Source organism: Marmota marmota, unplaced genomic scaffold (assembly GCF_001458135.2).
Source record: "Marmota marmota marmota unplaced genomic scaffold, marMar, whole genome shotgun sequence".
In the NCBI taxonomy this organism is placed as follows: Eukaryota; Metazoa; Chordata; class Mammalia; order Rodentia; family Sciuridae; genus Marmota; species Marmota marmota.
The window spans coordinates 13,659,413-13,686,170 of record NW_026000229.1 but is presented as its reverse complement, the minus strand read 5'-3'; the positions used below and the strand labels follow the sequence as shown (position 1 = coordinate 13,686,170).

At 34.8% G+C, this 26,758-nt stretch overlaps 1 protein-coding gene across 3 annotated transcripts in view; it reads left to right on the top strand.

Annotated features, from left to right (window-relative positions):
- Pias1 (protein inhibitor of activated STAT 1) overlaps nucleotides 1-26,758 on the top strand; it is a 129,973-nt gene that overhangs the window by 87,023 nt on the left and 16,192 nt on the right. For all 3 annotated transcript variants that reach the window (XM_015480491.1, XM_048793011.1, XM_048793012.1), the window contains 4 exons: nucleotides 1,988-2,078; nucleotides 2,726-2,860; nucleotides 10,150-10,255; nucleotides 21,988-22,061. In XM_015480491.1, coding sequence (XP_015335977.1) covers nucleotides 1,988-2,078; nucleotides 2,726-2,860; nucleotides 10,150-10,255; nucleotides 21,988-22,061 — 406 coding nt within the window. The remainder of the gene's footprint in view (nucleotides 1-1,987; nucleotides 2,079-2,725; nucleotides 2,861-10,149; nucleotides 10,256-21,987; nucleotides 22,062-26,758) is intronic.

Sequence of the window (26,758 nt, the reverse complement as noted above, 5' to 3'; positions counted from 1 at the left end):
ATATTATTCTAAATTCATGTAGCTATAACATAAATGACGTTATTATTCAACTTCTTCAGTTCTCAAAAAATAAAGGAATACTTTGGCTTGGTAGACAGAACTTATTGCTAAGGATAAGACCTTGGTCCTAGGTACAACATTTTTAGTGTTTTCAGCTGAGAACCAAAAAGCATTTCATGGACAGATTTCAGAAATAACTATGTTTTCTGTCATCTTCTTAGAGATCCATAATGTACATGAGCCTATTTAAAACCAAGAAGTTCCATATTACATAATTTTAATTGTTTTGAATCAGAATTTCTTAGTTTTATTTGAGTACAGAACTTTTTTCTTTTTAACATCTGTTAATACCTGAACAGCTAGCACTCGTAGAACATACTTAAATAAACAACAGTTATCATGAAGACAGCTACAGCGTGATAGTTGTGATTGCTCAATCTGATAGTTGACAATTATTTTTAATTAACTCATAAATAATTAGGGTTGGGAGCCTAATGGAGCCAATCTTCCAGCCTTCCCTCGCCCCCACATCAAGAATCTTTGTATAGCTGAGCGTGGTGGTGCACACATGTAAGCCTCCCAGCAGCTTGGGAGGCTGAGACAGGAAGATTGTAAGTTCAGAGCCAGCCTCAGCAACTTAGTGAGGCCATGTCTCTAAATAAAACATAAAAAAGGGCTTTGGTGTGGATCAGTCAGTAGTTTAGCACCTCTGGATTCCATCCCCAATACCAAAAAAAAAAATTATATAACTTGACTCCCTGAAAACTGAACTACTTAATAATTGTTGACATTAGTGATGGGGCCTTACTGATAACCTCAAACAGTCAATTAACACCTTTTACTATCATAGATAATTTACTCCAGGGACAGAGATTAGCATTGCAGGGCTTTTTTTTTTTTTTTTTTTTTTTAAATCACAGTGCCTTTTAAATAGATACTTAAGCTCACTGCAGTAGCAACAGGAAGTGCCTACAAAATTATTACAGTAGTATAGAATGTACTAGAGTTAATTTGTAGTTAAGCATCTTCATGTGTGTTTATCCTTTGACTAAGTGTGGTACCATGTATAAAGTCTGTTTATGTGCATAAATTTTAACTTTGTATTTCATTGTAGTAAATGATAAAATAGATAATTACCTACATTTTTTTAACTTTTAAATTTTGGGATAGTACTGAGGATTGAACCAGGAGGGCCTTGCACATGCTGTATAAGCACACTGCCATTGAGCTATATCTCCAGCCCTTATTATTTCATTTTATTTTAAGATATAATTTGTTTTTGTTGTTTTCTTTTGTAGCTGTAGATGGACAACATGCCTTTATTTTGTTTATTTTTATGTGGTGCTAAGGATCAAAGCCAATCTTCACTTCAAGCTAGGCAAGAACTCTGCCACTGAGCTACAACCCCCACCCAAGGATTTTCTTTTTANGGGGGGGCAGGGGACAGGGATTGAACCAGGGGCACTTAACCTCTGAGCCATATCCCCAGCCCTTTTTTGGGGGGGGGCGGGGACAGGGTCTCACTGAGTTGCTTAGGACCTCGCTAAATTGCTGAGGCTGGCTTTGTACTTGCAATCTTCTGCCTCAGCCTCCCAAATAGCTGGGATTACAGAAGTGTGCCACCATACTCAGCTATCCATGTATACCTTATGCCTAACTATTTATTTATTTATTTATTTATTTTTACATTTTCAGGCTGCTTAGTTTTTGAGTTTGTTCAAATTGTCAAAAATCTCCAACAACAACAAAAGTAAAAAAATAAGAATCTGCTTATAAGTAGACCCCTGCAGTTCAGTCTTGTTGTTCTAGCACCAACTGTATTCTAATGCTGTTCAAATGTGCTTTTTCATTGTGTGAAATGTCCAGTTTTTAGTTTTCCCCTTTTTGTTGTTTTTAAGTTGATCGTCTTTTAAGTTAGGTCTTGAACAAAAATGTTAGTTAGGTTATCCCTTAATAAAGGAAGTTAAACTTAACCTTTATTGTTTAGGTTTTGTTTATCTGAAACCAGTTGTCCACAAGAAGATCACTTCCCGCCCAATCTTTGTGTGAAAGTGAATACAAAACCGTGCAGCCTTCCAGTAAGTCCTAAAACTTTAATGTTATTTTTAATATACATTATCAATATAACTATCAAATAAGTAATGACAGCTGTTGTTAATTAGTTTTTCATTAGGAAAATATTTTTATTTTGTATATTTATTTTTACAACTGGCTGCAACACTTGTACCAATTATGTACACTTAGCAGCTATGACAGCTATGGAGATAAAGTTTAGGATTTGAAGTTGGACATGGTACCTTTGGTGTTATATTGGAGGACAGGGAGAATTTGTTTCAATAAAATCTCAACAATGTTTATGTTAAACTGTAAATCTGTGGTAGAATGGAGATTTGAACAATGCTGTTCCTTACTTAGGGGAGGAGGATGGGAACTGTTTGGTCACTTGAAAATACTCATTGTATACTGATATAAGCTGATTCGTAAATTTGAGAAATTTTGAATTTTTATCACTAATGTTTTTCTTAGGCTTACTGAGGTGGTTTAGAGAAATAGTAATAAACTCATAAAAACGTTCACTGTTTGTAATGAAAACATTCATATTTTCGAGTATATGATTTGTAGGATTTTTTTTTTGGTTGGTGGTATTTGCTTTTTGTTTTTAAGAAATGAAAGTTGAAATGGTTGTGGGAATAATAAGTATAAATAAACTATATTTCTTTCTTAGGGTTACCTTCCACCTACTAAAAATGGTGTGGAACCAAAGCGACCCAGCCGACCAATTAATATCACCTCACTTGTCCGATTGTCCACAACAGTACCAAACACCATTGTTGTTTCATGGACTGCAGAAATTGGAAGAGTAAGTGAATAATTGTTTTTACCAGATTTTTGTATTTTAAGAAAGTGTAGATCACCATGGCTCCCTGAGATTACTTATAAATGATATTGTAAAATGAGTTGCAAAAAGATTTTTGTCTAACAATGAATTTTCAATGTATTCCCATTTGAAAAGTGGGATCCTGCAGAACCAAATGTTTTATCACCTGATCTTTCATTCAGCAATTTATCAAAATTGTTTTCCTGTATAATTACATTTTCTTTTGTATTTTAAATTTCTACATCTTATTTCAGTATAATATGCCATTATTTAGCATAGTTTCTATTGTTGAACACTTCATTCATTGATTTATTCATTGTCTGTCAAGTAAAAAAAAAAAAAAAACATTTTGAAAACCATCCTAGTATCTATAGCTATTATCTAGTGTATCTATAATAGCTACTTCATAATTATCACATGCAAACACGTGACAGTTTTCTTATAGTGAATTATCAGAAGTGAAATTGGTAAGTCAGCATGCAGAATTTTTAGAAAATTTTGTGTACATTGACAGATTGTCCAAAAATATGTAAATTTACTCTCCATTAGTATTTATTTGCGTACCTGTCAACACTTATTATCTTTTAAAAAATCTTTACCATCATTACCATTCTAATTAGTTTCCTTTTTTCTTTTTTTTCCTCGAGGCAATAGGAATTGAACCCAGGGTCTCTTTACCACTAAACTATATCTTCAGTCCTTTTTTTCTCATTTGGAGCCACCAAGTGGCTGAGACTGCCCTCAAATTTGAAATCCTCTCACCTCAGCCTCCCATGTCCCTGGGATTTTAGGTGTGCAGTATACCTGATAATCCTCCTTTATTATTGAGATTGAACACGTTTTAAGTTTGTAACTATTTACATTTAAAATTGTATCCATGCCTGTTTCTCTAATATTCTTTTTCTTACTGTTTTGTGAGTTTTACATATATTAAGAATTAACCTGCCTGGTGGGCGCTGTGATACACACCTGTAATCCCAGCAACTTGGGAGGCTGAGACAGGAGGGTCACGAGTTCAAAGCCAGCCTCAGCAAAGACTAATAAGACTCTGAACAACTCAGTGAGACCCTGTTTCTAAATAAAATATAAAATAGGGCTGGGGATGTGGCTCATTGATTCAGTGTGCCTGAGATTACTTATAAATGATATTGTAAAATTTCAAATTTTACAATATCATTTATAATGTAATTTCAAATTAACCTGTTTTTTTTTTCATCTTGCAAATATTTGTTTCCAGTTTCTTAGCCTTATGTTTTAATTTATATAGTTATTTAATGTGTAGGAGATTGACATTATCATAAAACTAAATCTTAACCAGTTTTTCTCTTTGTGGTCTTTTCCCCTCCCCATGATGCTTAGTCTGTGTGCCTTTTCTAAGCTCATGTAAACAAGCTAAACTTCTAGACTCCTAAGCTTTCATGTTTTGCCTTTAAATATTTAATCCATCTTAAATTCATATGCCATGTGATAAAAATTTTTATTTTTTAGTTTTCCAGTTCTAACACTAAATAAATGCAGATTCTAAAGTCACCATTGTTGTATATTTAATTTTTTATATATCCTGGGTATGTTTCTGAACAACGTGTATATTATTTCTTAGTCTAGCATTCATTTTCTGGGACAATTCAGAAAATTGCAGTTTTTAAATTATTGTATTAAAATTCATAACATTAAATCAGTTCTATTTAAAATTTATCAAATGTTTACTCTGGTTATTTTATGGTTTATTTCAGGGTTCTTAGAACTAGAGAGAGGTCAGGGCTGGGGATATAGTTCAGATGGTAGAGTTCTTGCCTCGCATGCACAAGGCCCTGGGTTCAATCCCTAGCCCCACCAAACAAACAAACAAACAAACAAAAACCAGAGAGAGGTCAGAGAGGGCTTCTCTGAAGAAGTGGTGACCAAACTAAGAGCTAAGAAAAAGGTAGCAATCGGTTAGGTGAAAGGTTCAGAGGAAACCACCCTTACAACAGCCCAGTAGCAGGGGTGAACCTATTTTTTTCTAAGAAGCTCAAGAGGATCCACTGTGACTAAAGCAGAGAGAATAGGAAAGAGCAATATAATAGATGGTTCTGGAGCCGGAAGAGGGCTAAACTATGCAGGACCTTATAGGTAATGTTAAAGTTAAGGATTTTCTCTCTTTTTTAAGATATAATTTGTTTTTGTTGTTTTCTTTTGTAGCTGTAGATGGACAACATGCCTTTATTTTGTTTATTTTTATGTGGTGCTAAGGATCAAAGCCAATCTTCACTTCAAGCTAGGCAAGAACTCTGCCACTGAGCTACAACCCCCACCCAAGGATTTTCTTTTTAATCAGAATGTTTATATGACCATATTTCTGTCTAGAAAAGTTTCTTCAGAATCTGCAGGACTATGTGATAGATTGGAAATATGGATGAAGAGAAAGGGCAGATGACTTCTTGGTTATTGACTTGGGTAACTAGGTGAATGATAACACATTGAGAAAGAGGAAACACAGGAGAAGGACTGAGTTTAGGTATATTTTGTTTTGTTTTGCTTTGGAAGAGGGAGCATTGGAGGACTAGATAGAGAAAACAATGAGTTCAGTTTTGAAGCTTTTGAGTTTGAGTTGCCTTTAAGATATCCTAAATAGGCAATTGAGCAGATACACTAAGGGCATAAGTTTGGGCTAGAGGGGGAAAAAATATGTGACTCATCTGCATATTAGTGGTTATTAGAGGTACACAGATAATTGATATTGCTTAAATGAATATATCAAGAAGGAAGAGAGGAGTGCCTAAGACCTATCCTTGAGGAACTATAACATTTAATACTGAGTAAAGAGAATGAGCCTACAGAGGATGTGGGGAAACAGTGACAGAGAATGGTGCAGGGTAGAGGGTAGGTATGAGAAGTCAAAAGAGTTTCAGAAACAAAGGAGATGGTTGATATTTCTGAGAAAGTGTGAAGAGGTCAAATATATTGAAGTGAAAAAAAAAATACTCTGAATTAGGAATGTGAAGATAACCTTAGTGTGAGCTATAAATCAGATTGTGATAAGCTGGAGGTGAGGCAGTGGAGAAGTGTGATTTTTGGAAAGAAATGAAGGTAAGATGGAGGGAAGTGTAAGGTTGCGTTATTTGTCTTAATGGGAGAGTCTTTAATGTGTTTAGAAGATGATGGTAGGGAACTTCTTCTGAGAAGACATTTGGTGTACAAGAGGAAACAGGGATAGTCAATACTGAATTGCTTGACTGGAAAAGCTCTTAATAGCTTGGAAAGAGCTTCTTTAATGGCAATGGGAAGATCAGGTAGAGTGTAGAAGAGGTGAGTTCTGATTGATGACTTCCCTTATATATGTAAGACAGGAAGTGTGCATGTGAGTTAGCTGAAATAAGAAAAATAAGGGCTTTAAAGAGAGTGAAAAGGTGGGAAAGGTTATTAGAGGTAATGAGACAAGTTCCCGTGTGTTACTCTCTTTTTTCCCCACATTTTTCCCCCCCTCATGAACTGTGAATTATTTTTATCACATTTCCTCTCCTCCACCTCAACCTCAATCTTTCTGAGAATTTGAGTGAGATTTCTTTAAAGTTATGGATCAAATTAGGGAGAATTTTTATTTACAACAATGAGTAATATAGTCACTCTAGGAACTGTGTTATTTTCCATTTACTCAAATCCTCTTTTATGTTCCTCAGTTAATAAATCTTGCATATTTTAGTTAATTCCTTTGTTAGTCATTATTACTACTGCTATTGTCAACAGATCTTTTTTCCTATCACATTTTCTAAAGTATTCATTGTTTGTTTGTTTGTTTGTTTGTTTGTTTTATGATACTGGGATTGAACCCGGGGGTACTGTACCACTGAGCAATCTCCCTGGTTGCTGTTATTTTTCGTTTTCAAACAGATCTCACTAAGTTGCTCAGCTGACCTCAAACTTTCTCCTATCATAACCTTCCAAGTTGCAGGGATTACAGGGATGTGCCAGTGTCCCTGGCTATTTGTTTGTTTGTTTGTTTGTTTTTAAAGCTAGTTATTTTTTAATATTTACTTATACCTAAATTCATATATTAGTTCCATTAGATTTTTAGATGCTTTCTTAGTATTTCCAGGTAGACAGTTTTGAATTTGAGATATACCATTACATAAGTAGTGGTAATCCTAATACAACACCATTATTTCTTGTTCTACTGGCTAGAACTTTTTGAACAGTATTAAATAACACAGGTGAGCCAGGCATGGTGGCACACACCTGTAATCCCAGCAGCTTGGGAGGATAAGGCAGGAGGATCTCAAGTTCAAAGTCAGCCTCAACAATGGCGAGGCACTGTGCAACTCAGTGAGACCCTGTCTCTAAATAAAATGCAAAATAGGTCTGAGGATGTGGCTCAGTGGTTGAATGTTCCTGAGTTCAGTCCCCAGTACTGAACAAACAAATAAATAATGAATAAACAAATAAATAACACAGGTGATAGTGAACATATTTGACTTGTTCCTTATGTTAATAAGAATATTAACTACCATTACAAAATTAAGTATCATAATGGCTATTAGTGTTTGATGGAACTTATTTATTATCAATGATATATTTCTGTATTCCTCTTTGACTGAATTTCTTTGTTAGAAATAGATCTTGAATTTTATAAAAATCTTTTTGACATCAGGGTAATATTATTTCCATTGATTAATTTACATGTCACCAATAGGTGTTTAAATCCTTATAAATGTTCTATTTTTAGTGTATCTTAAAAGAGTTGCTTCCCTGTCCCTTTTTGAAGAGAGTGTTGAAAATGTTGTTTTGTGTGAAAAATATAGCCCATAGAGGAAGAAAGGGGGTGCTTGTAGTGAACTCTAAAGAGGTCTGAAACTTTAGGAGACGAGAGACTATGGTTGCTGAGGTACAGCACTAGAGAGGGGAAGATGCTTTACCTGGCCATGGAATGCTCTGGAACCTCTGTAGCCTGGGAGGTCTACAAGTTTGAAACCTTTCTTTTGAAATAAAATATCGAGAAAAATTAAATCTTTTCTATAACCTAGAAGATAACCGACAAGATTGTTTTTAGATCCCTATTTTAATAACCTGTAAAGATAACTCTTAACAGTTCATGTAGACACCGTTTTGCAGATAATTTTGTCTTGATTGGTTGCCATTGAGAAATGTTATAAATAGGTCTTTCCAAAGAAAGTAAGTGGGAGAACTAGCATGATGCCTGAAGGAAATAAGTGAACTATATTGTAACTTGTTAATCTACCTCAGAGTAACCACTGCCTGTAACGTTTATTAAATTTTCATTATTTGTAGAGAAATTACTTATATGCTGATAGGCGTGTAATGAATAGATTATGTTTTAATTATAGAGTAAATATCTTTTGAATTTGTACAATTTCAGAAACTTGAAAAAGCAATGGATAAACAATAGAGTAATGCAGTTATATATCAATAGTTGGAATTAGGTAGTACTTGGAGGAGTTGACAGGCCAGTACAATATCTACCTAGAAGAGGTACTGTGCTACTGTTAAGTTTGGGGGGATTTTTGCTTCTGAACCTCTTTATATGATATAAAATTTAATTCCCTACTGTCAGTACAAGTGACATTTCCTAACAACTAACATTATTTTTTCAGCTTTTCTTTCTTTCTTTTTTTTTTTTTTAATTCTTCTCCATTTGGTTACATGTTTCAACTAGAGTGAACATACCTTTTCACTGAACTTCTTATTGTGGTTTTTACTTGATCTCTTCTTAAATATTTATATGAAGCCTTAGGGTAATTCCAAGTTCTGAAGATTCAAGCTGTCAGTACAGAATTTCACAGTGTTAATTAGCATTTTTTCAGTTTCTATTGTATTTGAAGCATTAAGCAAATAAATCGCAGTGCTGAATAAAGGGTTTTTGCTAAAAAGGAAGCTTATCTGTACTGTATTAGATTGGTATGTTACATGCTGTGAAATTAGAGAAGTTTTAAGGTTACTTGTTCCTCACAATATTAATACTGTGAAATTTACTAATGAAAGCAAATTTGCTTTTTTACACTTGATTTCCCCCCCATCCCAGGAAATATGCAGTATGTGAACTCAGATAGGTTTCTGAATTCTAAATAAAATATTGACCTTCCAGAGGATACTATAGAATATTTTCTCTAGTTTCTAAGAGATGAAAGCTAGCATATGTATTGGACTAGTTTAGGAGGTTGAAAGCAAGTAGGATGTATGAAACCAAGAATTAAGAGAATGACATTTCCCTTGATCATTAAGTCTCTTGTTTGGTCCCTAACTTTTCTTCTGTTTCAAGTACCTGCTCTGTCACCAAGCTGTTACATGATCATAAGCAGATTATATAATCTTTTTGTGCCTCAGCAGTTTCATCAACCCTTTACCAGAACAGTCCCTATCCTACCTATTTCTCATAGCCTTCTGCACAGTTTAAATTAAGTACATGGTATATGTTAAGATGCTTTGAAAACTGTATAACTATAAAATAGAGATGGTAGCAGTTATTATTCTCTTTTGCTTCATTTCAAGTCTCTTGATCTTCCTCTTAATCCTAGCACCAAATGGAATATGATCGTTCTTATTTAGATCTCTCTCCTCCATTCCATAAGTCTCTGTCCTCTTTTTCTTCCTCTTATCTAACCATGTGCCCTTCATTCAGCCTTGGCTCTTCTGTATTCTTTGTCCCCTTCTCCAGCTACCATCTCTGGTGGTAATTTACCATACCAGCAGCTCCTATTTGCAAACCTTCTTTAGTCTCTGTGCTTTTTGGCCCAAGTGGAATCTTTTCAAGAGCTAGTTGAAGGCATAGAGAGAGGTTAAAAAGTATAGAATAGAAAGCCAATCTCATTTATAATTTTTAATAGCTACTATTTTAGATATGCCTATTACCTACTATATGGGATTTATGATATCTTGGACATTTTAATGGCCTTAGTTTGTGTTTAGCCTTAATAGTGTTCTGTCATTGGCTTTGAGTATAGGTAGTCAGGTAATATAGAAGCGTGACAGATCTTGGGTTTGAATTCTATGTTTGTTACTTAGAATTTATAGTTTGTTACTTGACAGTTATAAAATTAGAGCAGATTCTTTACTTCTCCATACTTTAGTTTCCTTATCCATAAGGAAAGGTTTATGACCACCTCTGAGCTTTCTGGATCAGGATTAAATGAATCATTACTCCTGAAAACACCTAAGACAGTGCTTGACACATAGTAGGTATTTTAAGAAGTGTTAGTTTTCTTTCCCTTTTGCTGTGGGATTAAAATAGATGTATTATTTAACTTATATGTTGTTTTCTACATCTTTTTTTTTTCCAGACCTATTCCATGGCAGTATATCTTGTAAAACAGTTGTCCTCAACAGTTCTTCTTCAGAGGTTACGAGCAAAGGGAATAAGGAATCCGGATCATTCTAGAGCTTTAAGTACGTATGATAAACTTATTTCATTTATGCAGTCAAACTATTTTGTTAAAGGTTAGAGTAGTGTTTTCTCAAGTTAAGAAATATTAGCACTTATTCCTTTACTAGAACCTATTGAAAAGGATTAAAAACACTTGAGAACCTTTTTTGTGAGCTTATAAAACCAGACCTAAGAGTAGTTTTAATGTTTGTATCACAAATTATATTTTATAATCTATATTTTACTACAACTTCATAAAATAAATGTTTAAAGAATTTTAGGAGATGGGAAGACAATCTCTGCATAAGTTTCAATAAAATTATTTTAGGTTTAGGAAATATATACAGAGTTATACGAAGACTGTATGCCTGTATTACTGAAGTAAAAGGAAACAGTGAGGTGATGGCAATAATAGTGAAGTGGGTTCTGCTAGTAATCAATTATGTGGCTTTGGACAAGTCACTCTGTTCTTGAGTTTCTTGTTCCTCATGTGTAACAAGAGGTTTGTAATATTTTAAAACCTTTCCAAACTCTGGGCTCATAGGTGTATGTTACTGGATGGATCATTTTGACATGTTAATTTTGGAATGTAAGCAAGGTCTGTAAATGGATTTACTGGCTTTAATTTTTGAGGTGATGGCCTTTCCAATGAGGTGAACTAAGTTCTTCCTTTAGTCTCTGTGAAGTAGGTTCTTCATGGATGAATTTAGGAGTGAAGACTCAGTGCTTACAGGTAGGGTTAGATAACTGTCATCTAAGGATTCTTGATGTGAGTTGAGTAATGGAGCTCACTATCAGTTTGGTACTTAAGAACAACTTACCTTAATGTGGTAAGGCCACATTCCTCTCCTTTTGTACAATAACTTTTATTTTTTTCTCTAACCTTTTTTTATACCAGAGTAAATGATTGCACTACCCCTGAATAACAATATACCCTTTAGTTTGCTGAAGAATTTTTCTATTTTGAAAGGGCCCTTTTAAAAATGCAGTTATCCAGGTATGCTGGCACCTGTAGCCACAGCTACTTGGGATGCTGAGGCAAGAAGATCACTTGAGCCTAGGAGTTTTGTAGTGAGACCTTGTCAGACATAATCCCGAGTCAAAGGGGAATATTTATTGGCAGATGATGGAGATCTAGAATAATAGTGCTGTTTTGGAATCTGGGGGATGTCCTTTGGCAGAGACAAGGAGATAGTAGGGATCCTGAAAGTAGAAAAGGGATAGATATCTCTGCTGAAGGAAAGTGCGAGAGAGGAATTCCCTAACCCTCAATCTTACTGAAGTTATTACTGGTCATTCCACTGACAATCTTCATACTTGCCTCACAGTGCTAGATTGTCAACTAGTGAAAAACATTATGGAATTCTGTGAGCCTGTGGGGAAAAGAGAATTCCTAGAAAGATGACAGATAAAACTGTTGTATTTAATAATAATAATAATAAAAATAAGGCAAGTGTCTTTGCACAGACTGTTAACCCCTCTCCACTTGTAGCTATAGCACCACCTGGAGGGAGAGTGATAAGGTGAGCCTGGGATTTTATTTTCTGCAAGGAACCACTGTTAGCACTATTAAGCAGCAAAACCTGCTTAATTCAAAAACTGTATTTTCAACTCGAATATGCTGCTGGATGTGGAAAGTATTCGCACATTCAGTGAGCTTTTTGTGACTGTTTACATATTATCTTATATACTGGCCAGGGGAAGACATGGAACATTAATTTATATCCCAACAGTAAAAAATTCATTGTAATTGACAACAAATTGAAGAAATAACTTTCCCAACAAATTAATTATGTACTTAAAATATTGCTTAAAGCAATTTGACAGATAAAAATGTCGGGCAGGGCACAGTGGAACATCCCTGTAATCCCAGCAGCTCAGGAGGCTAATACAGGAGGCTTGAGAGTTCAAAGCCAGCCTCAGTAAGACCCTGTCTCAAAACATAAAAATGGCTGGAAATGTGGCTCAGTGGTTAAGCACCTTTGGGTTTAATCCCTGGTATCAAAAAAAAAAAAAGAAAGAAAGAAAGAAAATATCAGGCTGGGTGTGGTTGCAACTCAGGAGGCTAAGGTAGGAGGATTGCAAGTTTGAGGCTAGCCTCAGCAACTTTGTGAGACCCTGTCTCAAAATTTAAAAATCAGAAAAGTTCCAGGTATGTAGCTCAGTGGTAAAGCACCCCTGGGTTCAATTACCAGTTATCCCACCCAAAAAAGAAAATATTTTCAGGTATCTCAGATATTTTTGAAGAATCAGATTATTTATAGATAAGTTCACTATACCTTATAAATAAATTCTACTGGGGCCTGGAGCTGTGGCTCAGTGGTAGAATGCTTGCCTAGTACATGTGAGGCATTGGGTTTGATCCTCAGTACCACATTAAAAATAAAAGTATTGTATCCATCTACAACTAAAATATTTAAAAAATTCTACTGGAAACAGTTTTATTTGTTAAGTCAGGAGCTATTATGTATTTTAAAAAAATGAACATGATAGTATTTAGAACATGATAGTATTTTTCACAGAGAAATCCATTTTAGGGTTCATTTCGTTTAATAAGTTTTTGTCTTCTGGTTTCTACTTTTATGTAGCCTCCTTCCCACCTATCACAAAGCCAGCTTTTTACTAGCTCTTGGTCAAGTTCCTCTCTCTTCCCCTCCACCTTTAGCAGTTACTTCAAGCACTACCTATATTCTGCTCAAACACTATTGTCCCTCTCCAAGCACATTGTCAATGTAAGAACATTGGGGCTGAAAGAAGTGAATTCTAATTCTCTAAATTGCTCCTTTCTCCTTAATCTTAGTGCCACCATAATTACTTTTTAAGTTATCTACATTTGTACCCATTCTCACTTTATTCTTCAGTGTCAGGAGGAAATGTCCCTTTTCCTGCCTAAGTTAATCTTTTATTCATTTATTCTTCTCAATTCAGAAATTATAAGAAGCAGGCACAGTGTACATGCCTGTAATTCCAGCTCTCTGGAAGGTTGAGGCAGAATGATTGTGAATTCAGGGCCAGCCTGGGCAACATGGTGAGACCACCATGTTAAAAAATAAAGAAAGAAAGAAAAGGAAATAATGCAAGGGTCCACTATGTTCCAAGCACAGTATAATATACCATTAAACAAGATGAACACCATCTGTATCCTCTAGAAGTTTACAGTCTAGTGAGAAAGACATTAAATGATTACACATGTCATTAATGAATTACAGTTGTGACATGTGCCTTGGAAGAAGATAGACGGGGAAATCTGTAAAGGTACAACAGGGGAATGTAGTCTTCTCTCTGGTGTTGTGATGCTTAAAACAAAACTGTATGGATGAGGGAGAGTTAGGACGGAGATGAAAAAGGTAGATGCCAAGAGAAAAGGCCAGTGGAGCTGAAATAGAGAAAAAAAGGGGAATGGCCAGAGAAATGGACAAGTGTTAATTAATTTAGATGATAAAAGATAGATAATAGAAAACCATTGAAGGATTTTCTTTTTTGTTGTACTGAGGATCAAACCTAGGACCTTATGTGTGCCAGGCAAGTGCTCTAACTACTGACCTACATGCCTAGCCACGATGAAAAGTTTTCTAAACAGAGGAATAATTTTAAACAGAAACATGTTCAGATTTGAAGAATTTGATCCTTACTTTGAGAACTGAATCAATGGGAGGCAAAGCTGATGTCGTGAGGTCAGTTAGTAACCTATAGCAATTAGTATACATAGTGATGACGATACCTCGAATTATGGTAGTAATGATGGAAATACAAGTTGACAGTTTTGAGAAGTATTGAAGGATAGAAATTATAAGACCTGGCTTTCTCACTTATCTGCCCTTTGCCCTGTTTCCAGTTCTCCCTCTCTGTAGTCTCTTCCTGACACTCCACACTGTCAAGTCTCTTTCATCTTTTAAATATAGGAAAACAAGCTCCTCTCTAGTTAGAGCTCTGTGTTCCTCCTGTTGTTCTCATCCTAATTTCTTCAAAAGGTAGACTGCACTTGGTCTTTGTACCTCCTTTCTGCAACTTATTAAGGTCTTCTAACCTGCATGATTCCACTGAAACTAATCTTGGAGATGTTACAAGTGCTAGTCTGATTGCCAAGTGTGATTTTTATCTTGGATGTTTCTGTTGCATTTGGTACTAGCCATTTTCTCCTTGGGATTCTCTCCTTGTCCTTCTCTGACCATTTCTTTTTAATCACTTGCCTTTAGTTGATTCTTTTAAGAGTGGTGTCCTAAATGTTAGTGTTCCCTGAGATCCATCTTTGGCCCACTTTTCTGTGAACATTTCTATAGACAATCACATTGCTTAAACTGGCACTAGCTCCCAAATAACGTATTTTCATCTCAGACCTTTGCTTTGAATATCTTATTTGTATAGCTAACTGCCTTCACCTAATCCTGTCAAACTGACACCTGAAATATTTCTCAAATCTGTGTAATCTTATAATTGCCATAATTTAATAATCCCTTAAATTCTGCCTCTATTTTTTAAAAAACTATTCTTAAATAATATGTCCCTCTCTTTTCTTGACTCTTCATAGCTCTCCCCTGGTAGCAGCCTAACTTGATTTAAATAGATCTGATCTTACCATTCTCTTCCATTCCATGGCTTGTTAACACCAACAGAATAAAAACTCCAACTTCATAGCATAACATTCAGTTTTCCATGATCTGGCACTCGAATTGTCATCTGTGTGCATCCTTCTCATACTTTACATTCCAAATATGTAATTCTTCCCCCCCCCCCAGTGCTTTAGTTTTGAACTAAGGTAGTAATGATAGAAATATAAGTTGACATTTTTGAAAAATTCGAAGGTTTGTGTCCCGACTACCCCCTTTGTCTAGCTACCGTTATCTTTCATGTTTCGATTTTTCCAGGAGGCATCCTAGAAGAAACCTCTAGAGAGCTAACTTTCAGTTAGCTTCCTGAACAGCTTCCATTAGAGCATATTAAAGATGATCTCACTTTGAATCTAAATTATCAGTTCCTTCATACTCTGCTATGAGTTCATTTGGGCAGGAATTTAATCATCATCACCATATTATTATCATTGTTGTTTTAATTTCTGTTGCTTAGCACAGTACCTGGCACATAGTAGATTTTCAAATTTTTGTTGACATTAACTAGTGAAACTAGAGCTAGAGTAAAAACCAGGTCCAGGTATCTCTTTCCTTGTCCATAAAATGAGTATTGAGCTTAATATGTTTGGTTGATTACAACCTTAAAATTCTGAAAGTCTGAATTAAAATACTCAGATATTAATGAAGGATAGAAATTATTTTTAAACTATAATGACTCCATCTAATAGATATCTAATATCAGTAGTACTATTTAATAGAAAAATCTGTGGTGATGGAAATGTTCCACATCTGTACCATTCTGTATGGTAATCACCAGTAATATGTGACTATTAAGCACCTAAAATGTGACTGGTACAAGTGAGGAACTGAATTTTAAATTGTATTTAAAATTATTTAGGGGCTTGGGATGTGGCTCAAGCGATAGTGCGCTTGCCTGGCATGCGTGCGGCGCTGGGTTCAATCCTCAGCATCACATACAAATAAAATAGAGATGTTGTGTTCACCGAAAACTAAGCAATAAATATTTTTTAAAAAATTCTCTCTCTCTCTCTCTCAAAAAATTATTTAGTATAAATTTAAATACAGTCTCATATGATAATTCTGGTAGCTCGTAACAACAGGGATTAAAAACAAGATTACTTTTAAATATAGCTAAGGTATAGCTTTATTATAGGTCACATAATAAAATACCGTTATCACTGCAGAGCATAATAACATAACAAAACCTTAACTCCCAAATGGTTTCCCATGTTTTGATTTCCCATGATTCATTTGAGTTAATTTTTGTATATTGTGCAAGGTAAGGTCATTCCCCCTTCCCCATACATATCCAGTTATTCCAATAATATATATGTATCCAGTTGTTCCAACAATATTTATTGAAAAGACTATTTTCCCCCCATTTTTTTTTATTATTTTTTAAAGAGAGAGTGAGAGAGGGAGAGAGAGAGAGAGAGAGAATTTTTAATATTTATTTTTTAGTTATCGGCGGACACAACATCTTTGTTTGTATGTGGTGCTGAGGATCGAACCCGGGCCGCACACATGCCAGGCAAGCGCGCTACCGCTTGAGCCACATCCCCAGCCCCCCCCATTTATTTATTTATTTTTTTTCCACAGACACTATTTTTTATTGTTATCAAACTTAAGGTTGGGGGAAGGCTTCCATTTTAACATCCTTGTTACCCAACCCCCAATTCAGCTGTGCTACCTAGGGGATGTAATTTACAGTGTCCATTCCTGTTAGGTTCTCTGGTCCCTGGAGGCGACCTTAGAGGATTGACTGTTTATCTCCTCCTATTTTATCATCTTTGTCCCTGTCTTTAGGCAGCAGCACAGAATTTCCTGGTGACACCTATAGTTGTGACCCCAGCTTGGAGAATCCCATTAATTCTTCTCCATCTGTTTGGATCAATAGCTGAGGCAACCCTGGGCATCATGGGTTGTGAGCATGGCGGGCTGTCCATCTTCCCCTTGAAATGCAGCGTAGAAATGCAGGGCAATGTCAATATGGAAAATAGTATTTGGTCTTTTTATAGTCAATGTTAAATTGTTTTCGTTTCTATCACATTTCTCTCAAATATAGCTTAAAGTTTATAAAGCTCTTTCAAATGAATTAAAACAGTTTTTCACTCAAAATGTGCTATACCAAAGGAATTATTCTTTTTTTTTTAATTGGTTGTTCAAAACATTACAAAGCTCATGACATCATCTTTCATACATTTGATTCAAGTGGGTTATGAACTCCCATTTTTACCCCAAATACAAATTGCAGAATCACATCGGTTACACATTCACATTTTTACATAATGCCATATTAGTGTTCCCCTCATTTAATTACCTTGACACATTTGTCAAAAACTGACCACAAATATATGAATCTATTTTCAGTCTCCTCTTTTCCATTGACCTGTGTGTCTATCCTTATGGCAAACCATAATCTTAGTTCCTGTAGCATAATGTTAAGCCTTGAAATCAGGTAAAGTCCTCCAACTTGATCTTTTTCATAAATGTTTTGACTACTGTAAGTCTTAATATGTAAAATGATCATAAACAGTGATCAGATGCAGTTTATTTCAGGAGTACTATATTAATCAGCATTTGAAAGTCTATCAATATACATTACCTTCTCAGTAAATTAAAAAAGAAAAATCATGTAGTCACCTCTGTAGAGAAGCTAGTTGGCTAAACTCAACATCCATTCATGGTAAAACTCAGCAGAATGGTGTAAGAGTATTTACAAAAGCTTACAGATAATAGTAATGGTGAAAAACATGAGTGCTTCACCCCTTAGATGAGTAACAAGGCAAGGATGTCAGCTCTCAGCATTGCCTTGGAGATCCCAGCTAGCACAATGACGCAAGAAAAAGAAAATACAGATTAGAAATGATGAGCTAATTATTGCCTGTTTCAACTAATTATCACCTTTATTTGTCTATATAGAAAAAAAAAAATTTCAAAAGTATCTCCAAAAAAGCTGCTAGAACTAATACATGAGTTTAGTAAGGTTGGGGAATACATGGTTGATATACAAAAACGAATTGTTTCTGATGGTGATGAATAATTGGAAATTAGATTTCAAAAAAAATGGAATTTAGAATAATGTCCAGAATTATGAGATATTTAGGCATGCACTGCATAAAATATGTGCAAGATTTTTATGCTGAAAACTATGGAACACTGCTGAGAAATACTAAAAGAAGACCTGAATAAATAGCGAAAGATGTCATATTAATGGGTGAGAAGACTAAATATTGTTATGTCAGTTCTCTAAATTTATCTGTAGATTCAATCCATTCAGGATCCTAGTAGTATCTTTAAAAGTATCTTTAGAAAAAAGGATTGACTAAAGTTGGATCTATAATGGGAAAGAAAAAGGCAAAGTTTTGGTTTAAAATATAAATTGGCAAACATTCTAAAATAATTTCAGAAAATTCTCCCACCTTTAGTCACAAAAGTTAATACAGATTAAGTATAATATTAGGTGTTTAAAAACATTTTGTATGTATTAACTCATTTAATCTTAAAAACAGTGCCGTGAGATACTATTAATCCCATTTGCCAGATTATGAATAATGTGAGGTTGAATGGCTTAACTAAGGCTGAATTCTAACATAGGCTGGCTATTGCCTCTCTATTTCAATTTTTTTTTCTAATTACTGACCACTTTGTTTCACATAAAGCTGATGTTATAATCTATGATATTATTTCATTTAAGTGGAAGTTTAGATATGCAAGACTCAAAGTCAGCTACTATTTCCACTGATGTGTGGAAGAAGGGTAATGGTGAGGTAGTTGGTGAAGACATGCATGCATGGTGGTTAGTGTATTAGGATTCTCTAGAGAGAGAACCAATATATAGAGAAAGGTAAGTGAGAAGGGATTTATTAAGGGGATTGGCACTGACAATAATGCAGTTTAAGAAGCCCCACAATATGGGTCTGCAAGCTGGAGAATTAGGGAAACCAATAGCATGGCTGAATCTAAGGCCAAAGAACCCAAGGCCGAAGGCCTGAGAACCCTGGGCATTGCTGGTATAAGCCCTGGAGTTCAAAGACTGGAGAACCTGGAGTTCTGATGAGGGAAGGTTGGGGGTGGAAAGTTGCCTTTCCTCTGTCTTTTTGCTCCTATTCTGAACCCTTCCCTTTGCACAGCTGATTAGATTGTTTCCACCCATATTGAGGGCAGATCTAACCACTGCTTGATCCGTGGACTCACATGCAGTTTTCTCCAGATACTTCCTCACACATACACCCATAAATAATGCCTTATTAGCTCAGTAGGTATTTCTCAATCTGGTCAAATTTACATCTAAAATTAACCATCACAGTTAGTATTCACATTACATTTTTTTAATTTTTTTTTTTTTTTTTTTTAGTGGTACTAAGGATTAAACCCAGGGGTGTTGTATCACTAAGCTACATTCCCAGCCCTTTTTATTTTTTATTTTGAGACAAGATCTCACTAGGTCACCAAGGCTAGCCTCAAATTTTAACAGTCTCCTTTCTCAGGCTCCCGAGTCACTGGAATTATAGGCACACTCCACTGTGCCTTGTTTCACCTTGGAATTCAGTTTCATTTGTATGTTGATTTTGTGTGACAATTATTTGTTGTCTTTTATAAGTTGCTGTTCTTTAAAAATATAAGAAAGAGTTGACTAAGATTGGGTATATAATGGTAAATACATATTTTTATAATTTATATATGGCATTAATTAACATAGTGTTATAGTGGCTTACTTTCCAAATTAAAAATCAGAAATGTTATTCCTTTTTGGATGTGAAAAATCAGTCCATGAAATACATAAAGACTTTGAAATTTGGAATTTCCATGCTACAAAATAACTTTTTAGCCTAGCATCAAAATCACCTCTGGAGCTTTTTAAAAACTACTCACTCATGTCCCTCTTCCCCATTCTCATTCAATGAGCAGTTATAAATCAGAGTGCTCTAAAGATAGCTCTGTGTTCATCTTAGTTGAGAGCCCCTAATTTATAGAAACAGATTTTGGACCATCTTAAAAAGTTGACTCTATATGATCACCAAGATTAGATAGGATTCTTAGTTCTCATAAATGATGAGCATAACAGATATCTGCTGTGCAGTCATTCTTGCTTATGTGAGTACTTTCCCCTCTCTTTATTTTCTTCACTGTGTTATTGGGTCAAACTTAGTTGTACGATAGCTCTAAAAGTCTGTGGTTCACTGTATACAGAACCACTCTACCTCTGTCCTCCTCAAAGGACTTTAAAGGTAATGGGACAATTTTTAAAATTATTTGGATATTTTGGCATTTTCTGTCTCACCTATTATGTTATTTGTCATTGGTTGAATAACAGATGCCTGAAGCTTTCAGACAAGAAGGACAATTTAGGGGGATCTCAACTAAGATGAACATTAGAACTATCATCTAGTGTTGGTTCCAGTTGTATTCTAAGTAAAATTAAGTTCATGGAGGAGGATTTGATTTGCCCAAAATAGTACAACCAATTTATAGGTAAATAAATTTAGAGCCCAAACGATTATATTGTTAAAAAGCAGTTTTTTCATGTAATCTGAATTATTTAGAATTTATGTTTTATAATATTGTATTATCTGATATTTCAATAAATTATCTTTTGCTGTTTCTTAATTTCCTTTAAAATAGAAGAACCCAAATAATATTGGTCCACAGTTAAGAAAATCTTGGTGCTATATCTTAGAATTAAAAAGGAGTCTGCCTTTTACCCCTTGCACATCAAATAGAGCACTAATCTTTAGGGTATATAAAGAACTCAAAAAGCTAAACACACACACACACACACACACACACACACACACACACACACTAATCTAATCAATATATGGGCCAAGGAACTGAACAGACATTTCTCAACAAATATATGAAAACATGTTCAACATCTCTAGCATTAGAGAAATGCAAATCAAAACTAAGATTTCATCTCACTCCAGTCAGAATGGCAGCGATTAAGAACAAAAACAACAATAAGTGTTGGCAAGGATGTGGGGGAAAAAGGCAAAATGGTGCAGCCAGTATGGAAAGCAATATGGAGATTGCTTGGATAGCTGGGAATGGAACCACCTTTTGACCCAGCTATCCCACTCCTTGGTCTATATCCAAAGGTTTTAGAAACGTCATACTACAGGGACACAGCCACATCAATGTTTATTGCAGCACAATTCACAGTAGCTAAACTGTAGAACCAACTTAGATGCCCTTCAGTAGATGAGTGGATAAAGAAAATGTGGGGTGGGTGTGTGTGTGTGTGTATGTATACGCACGCACACACACACACATACATATATACACACACATACATACACAATAGAATATTAATCAGCAATAAAAGAGAATAAAATCATTGCATTTGCAGGTAAATGGATGGTGTTGGAGAATATAATGCTAAGTGAAGTTAGCCAAGCTCAACCCAAATGCTGAATGTTTTCTCTGATATAAGGAGGCTGATTCATAGTGGGTTGGGAGTGGGAGCATGGGAGGATTAGAAGAATTCTAGATAGGGCAGAGGGGAAGGGAGGGGGCATGAGGGTAGAAAAGAGGGTGGAATGAGATGGGCACCATTACCCTAGGTACATGTATGAAGATACAAATGGTGAATATACTTTGTATACAACCAGAGATATGAAAAATTGTGCTCTATATGTGTAATATGAATTGTAATGCATTCTGCTGTCATATATAACAAATTAGTATAAAAGTCTTTTTAAAAAAAATAAGTCTGCCATCAGTTGATTTTTTGTCAACATGCTATAGAAATTTCCTTTATGATAATATAGTACAGGTTTTTGTTCCATGAGTCATACAGGAAATGTAGTCAGTATAAAGATATACAATTCTTTGGCTTCCTTTTTTTGCTTATTGTAGAAATGTTTTAGGTTTTTCCATTCAATTGAATGAGAAAGTACTGGGGAATGATACTGACCAAATTATATTGGTAACATGTGCATGTGCCAAATGTAATAACGAATCCCACTCTTTTATATAATTAATTATAAGTGAACCAATTAAAAATGTAAAAAAAAAATCCTGGGATATAATTAAGCAGACTTTATTTTTTTATTTTTTTCTTAAAAAGTTTCTTGTTTCAAGTTTCTTCTTTTTTAATGTTACGTCAATAATATATTTTTAATAAACTTAATTCTCTTTGTTTTCTCTTCAATGAATTTCAGTTAAAGAGAAATTGACTGCGGATCCAGACAGTGAAATAGCTACTACCAGCCTAAGGGTTTCTCTTCTATGTCCAGTAAGTGTTAACTGATACTTGTTTTCAGGAAGATTTAACATACATACATGTACCTTTTTTTTTTTTTTTTTTTAATGGTGGTACTGGGGATTGAACCCAGGGGCACTATACCACTGAGCTACATCCCTAGCCTTTTTTATTTTTTATCTTTAGCCAATGTTTCTCTAAGTTGCTTAGTCTGCCTTTAACTTGGAATTCTCTTGCCTCAGCCTCCCCAGTTGTTGGGATTTGGGGCATGCACCACCATGCCTAGCACATTTCTTCTTTTTAATTAGGTGCTTCCTATATCTGAGAAATTTTTTACTTTTAAAATCTGACCACCTTTGTTATAGTTTATAAAAACTGGAAAGCTATCAAGGCATAGGATTTGGAATCTAAACAAGTCTAAAAAATTCTCTCTACCCTTAGTAAGACTTGTCTAAATATTGCTTGTGATTAATGACTGTCCCTCAAGCTCACGTGTAAAATCTCAAAATAAGGAAGTTTATTATATTGGGGTATTTATTAAAACTTGTACTTTAATAGTACTCTTCTGAATAAAAACCTAGCCATGATTACCCATGCATCCAACTTAGCCATTTTGCCTTACTATTCTACTCAGCCTAAATAATTGAAGTTTTATTTATATATTTAAAAAAAAAAAACAACCTAGGAATATGAGGTCAGAATGAATCATTTGTATGAAATAAATGTATGGTCCTAAGATATAAACAAGCTATTAAACCCATGGAGGACAAGTCTTAAGAAAATGTGTTGTTGATGTTTATTTCTGAACTAATTTGTTAGGTCTACCAACAGTAGGGATGATAACTGTTGAATATGGCTTCATATGAAAATATTTGAAAAATTAATAGTAAATTAATTTGACATTTTGATTACCTTTTATTCTATAATTAATCAAATTAGTCATATCTACATTTGAATGTTTTTTGAATTCCCTGAATTGTTCAGGCAGGGCTGATATTGAAAGCTTTTGATAATGACATCCTGCTAACTTAAGATGATGAAGTTACTGATTTCCTTTCTACTGTTTTTGTTGTTGTTGTGCTGGGGATTGAACCTGGGTCTTGTGCATTCGAGGAAAGCACCCCACCAATTGAGCCATATCCCCAGTCCACTGAATTCCTAAAGGAACAAAGAACTTAAAGAGAAATTAAATGATATTTGTCCTATGTCTCAGTCTTTTATGATTTATAAAAGCTTAAACAATATAAAAAAGTCATTAGCTCATGAATTAGTTTATGATACTGTACATATAGCTTTTTTTAAAAAAAAAAAAAACCTTTTGGAGGGAGGGTAAATTGCTAAGGGAATTCCTCCTTGTTATAAACTTTTGTAAGTTTATTTGCAAATATCCATCATATTCTAAAAAGGGAAAGTTAGTAATCACAAGATGAAGATATTTGAAACTCAGCCTCTCCCCGATATCAAGTTTGAGAAAATAGGTGTATTTAAAGTTGTGATCGTTTTTAAAGATCAGAAATGTGATTAGCACATAATAGTACAGAGGAAGAAAAATACAATGAAGATAGTAAAAGCTGTCAAATTCTTGGTGCACACCTGTAATCCCAGTGGAGGCCAAGACAGGAGGACTACAAGTTCAAGGCCAGCCTCAGCAGTTTAGCAAGACCCTGTCTCAAAATTAAAAAGGGCTGGGAATGTAGCTCAGTGGTAGCACCTCTGGTTCAGTAAACAAACAAACAAACACCAATCATCTTGAGTATATTCTTCTTTCTATAACTTTTCTTCTTATTCCTCTTAATAACCAGTCTTAGGAAAGCTATATTGCCTCCAAGTTTTTAATATTATTGTTTAAAATTATATAATTAAATAACAATATAAATGTTGTAGCAATCTATGTTGTAAAGGAAACTAGTATTTTTTTTAACATTTAGAAAATTGAGGGCTGGGGTTGTAGCTAAGCAGTAGAGCTCTGGCCTAGCAAGTGGGAGGCCCTGGGTTCGATCCTCAGCACCACATATAAGTAAGTAAATAAAAAGAAAGGTATTGTGTCCGGCTACAACTAAAAATAAATATTTAAAGAAAAAGAAAAAATTGATTCACAGACGAGAGGAGTAGAGATGGGAAAATGAAAGTTTTGAAGATTTTATATACATCTTTACCTATATATTTATTCTCTTCTCTTTTCTCCAAATCCTGATTCATCCATTCCTGCTTCCATAGTTCCTTGCCACCTCATTTCATTGTAAAGCTGGCCCACTAAATTATCATTAACATTCTCTAGTAATATGGGAAAAGAACATGAACTATAAAAAATTCCCAAGTAATTCCACAAATAAAACTTCCAAGGTTTATACTGGAGTGCTTTAGAGAATAGATAAATTTAAAAAAGAAGGTAATTTTTATTTTCCATTTAAATCCCTGGAGAAAGTCTTGTTTTTCTGCATTCTCACTTTAAAAGTATTTACAGTTATGCTAATATATGTGATATTTATAACATTTAACACTTACATAAATCACTTATTCATATAAAGCACTCCAGTATAAACCTTGGAAGTTTTATTTGTGGAATTACTTGGGAATTTTATAATTCACGTTCTTTTCCCATATTATTAGAGAATGTTAATGATAATTTAGTGGGCCAGCTTTTAATTTTTCTTCCTATATGCCCCCACTCTTCTCTCTTTAGTTCCAAAAGCTTTAGTAGTTTTTTAAAAATTCAGATTATAGAGAAAAGAACTATATATATAGTCTGTAATTATTATACTTTCATGAGTTTCTATTTAGTTAAAGGGATAATCTCTTTACAGTTGTTCAAGAACTGTAAGGCCATATGTTTTAGATGTTTTTACCCAAAAATAAAACAGCAAAGACAACTCATTTATAATTCAGATTTATAGAATAAAAATGGTGATTTGTTCCCTTTGAAGTATGGAAATCTGTGGCTCACTATTCATTTGAATGGCCCTTGTTGTGATATGCAGAGCCCCAAATAAATGAGCTTCCCTTTTTGGTGTACTAAAGGCAATGAAAATAAATAAAAATGTTTTTGCTCTTTGAGAATATTTTGGTTCTGATTTATTAGCAATAGAGCTGGACAAATCACCTATTTTGGGGGACCTTAACCAGACCTGTAATCTCAAATATAAATGGCACAGTTGATAGAAGGAAAACAAAGAAACAAAAACTCTGAACATTTATTTATGAAGTATTTATTATTACGAAAAAGGTGGAAAGTTTTCCTTAATAGCTTTCTTATTGTAAGAAAAAAATACTGATATTTCTAGACTGTGTGTGAACGTGCACATGTATATGTGCACGGTACTGGGGATTGAGCCAGTGCTTTACCACTGAGCTACATTGCCGACTCTCCCCACACACACTTTTTTTTTTTTTTTTTTTTTTTTTTTTAAAGATACCATCTCACTAAACTGCCCAGACTGGCCTCAGCTTTGACATCCTCCTGCTTCAACCACCTGAGTAGCCGGAATTACAGGTGTGTGCCACCAAGCCTGGCCCTAGGATCCTTTTGAGAAAAGCTGGTTAGAACTTTTATCTAGAGTGTTTTCTCTTGGAATAGCATCAGTTGTAGTGTAGCACTATTGGGAGTAAGGTAAATGGCACAAGAAAACATATGGAAATTGTTTACAAAATTTTTTATTTGCAAACAATGCAAATATTCGGTGTTCTATAAAGGGAAAAAGGAAATCTGTAATCACAAGGTGAAGGTAGTCAAACCTCAGCATCTCCCCTTATATCAAGTTTGAGAAAACAGGTGCCTATTTATCAGATAAATATTTAAAGTTTAGTGACTTTTAAAAAATCAGGAATATGAGAATTATCACATAGTGCTTATTTTATGTTTCTTTGAAGCAAGGCATTTGTGAGCTAGATTGGAGGTTCTCTCAGGGAAGCACAGCTACTTGTATACTCCTAATACTGTGTAACTGGTATTACTCCTGTGTCATAAGTTTATAGCTTGTTCAAAGGCCCTTTTTAGTCCTTCATCACTACATCCATTTGAAGTAAGGAGGAAACAGTGTTACTTTAGAGATAGAGGAGGAGGCCCAGAAAGGTTAAGTGCCTTTCCTAGAGGCCCAGTAAATCATTAGTACCAGAACAATAGTTAGTGCCCCAAATGACAGTTAATTTCCTTGGTAGACTAGGAAATTGCACATTTTCCTGAAATTTTTCTAAGCCAGGAATAACTCATATTCCTCATTTATTCTCAAGCCTTTATATTTTCAAGCTCACAAATATATGGAAAATCTTTTCTAGTTACTTGGCAAATAATGTTATCAGTGAAAGAAGATAACTTCTATACTGTGTGGTCATTGTGGGCTTTGTGGACCCCAAGTGCTACAAGGTGGCCTCCAGTGAAGAAAGTTGTGATATGCCAGCTCTCTGTACAGGTTTCTGGACCACATCTCTACAGCTAGCAGCTCAGGAACAGATGAAGTAGATTTCTTTGTACATGGCATAGATTCAGCCTATGAACTCAGGCAACAGTTGCAGGGCAGGAAGAAAAGTCTCCTAACCTGCTGGAGGTGCTGGAGACACATCTGAATTGCTGGTAATATGCTCACTGAAGGGAGAAATACAGAATATACACATAACTTCCTCCTCAGAGTTGCCATGGAGGAGAGTGGGTGATACTGATTTGAGTTTTGTCCTTTGAAGTACTCTCATTCAGAGTTGAGGTTGATAGTAAATATTGCATCTAATTACATCATATG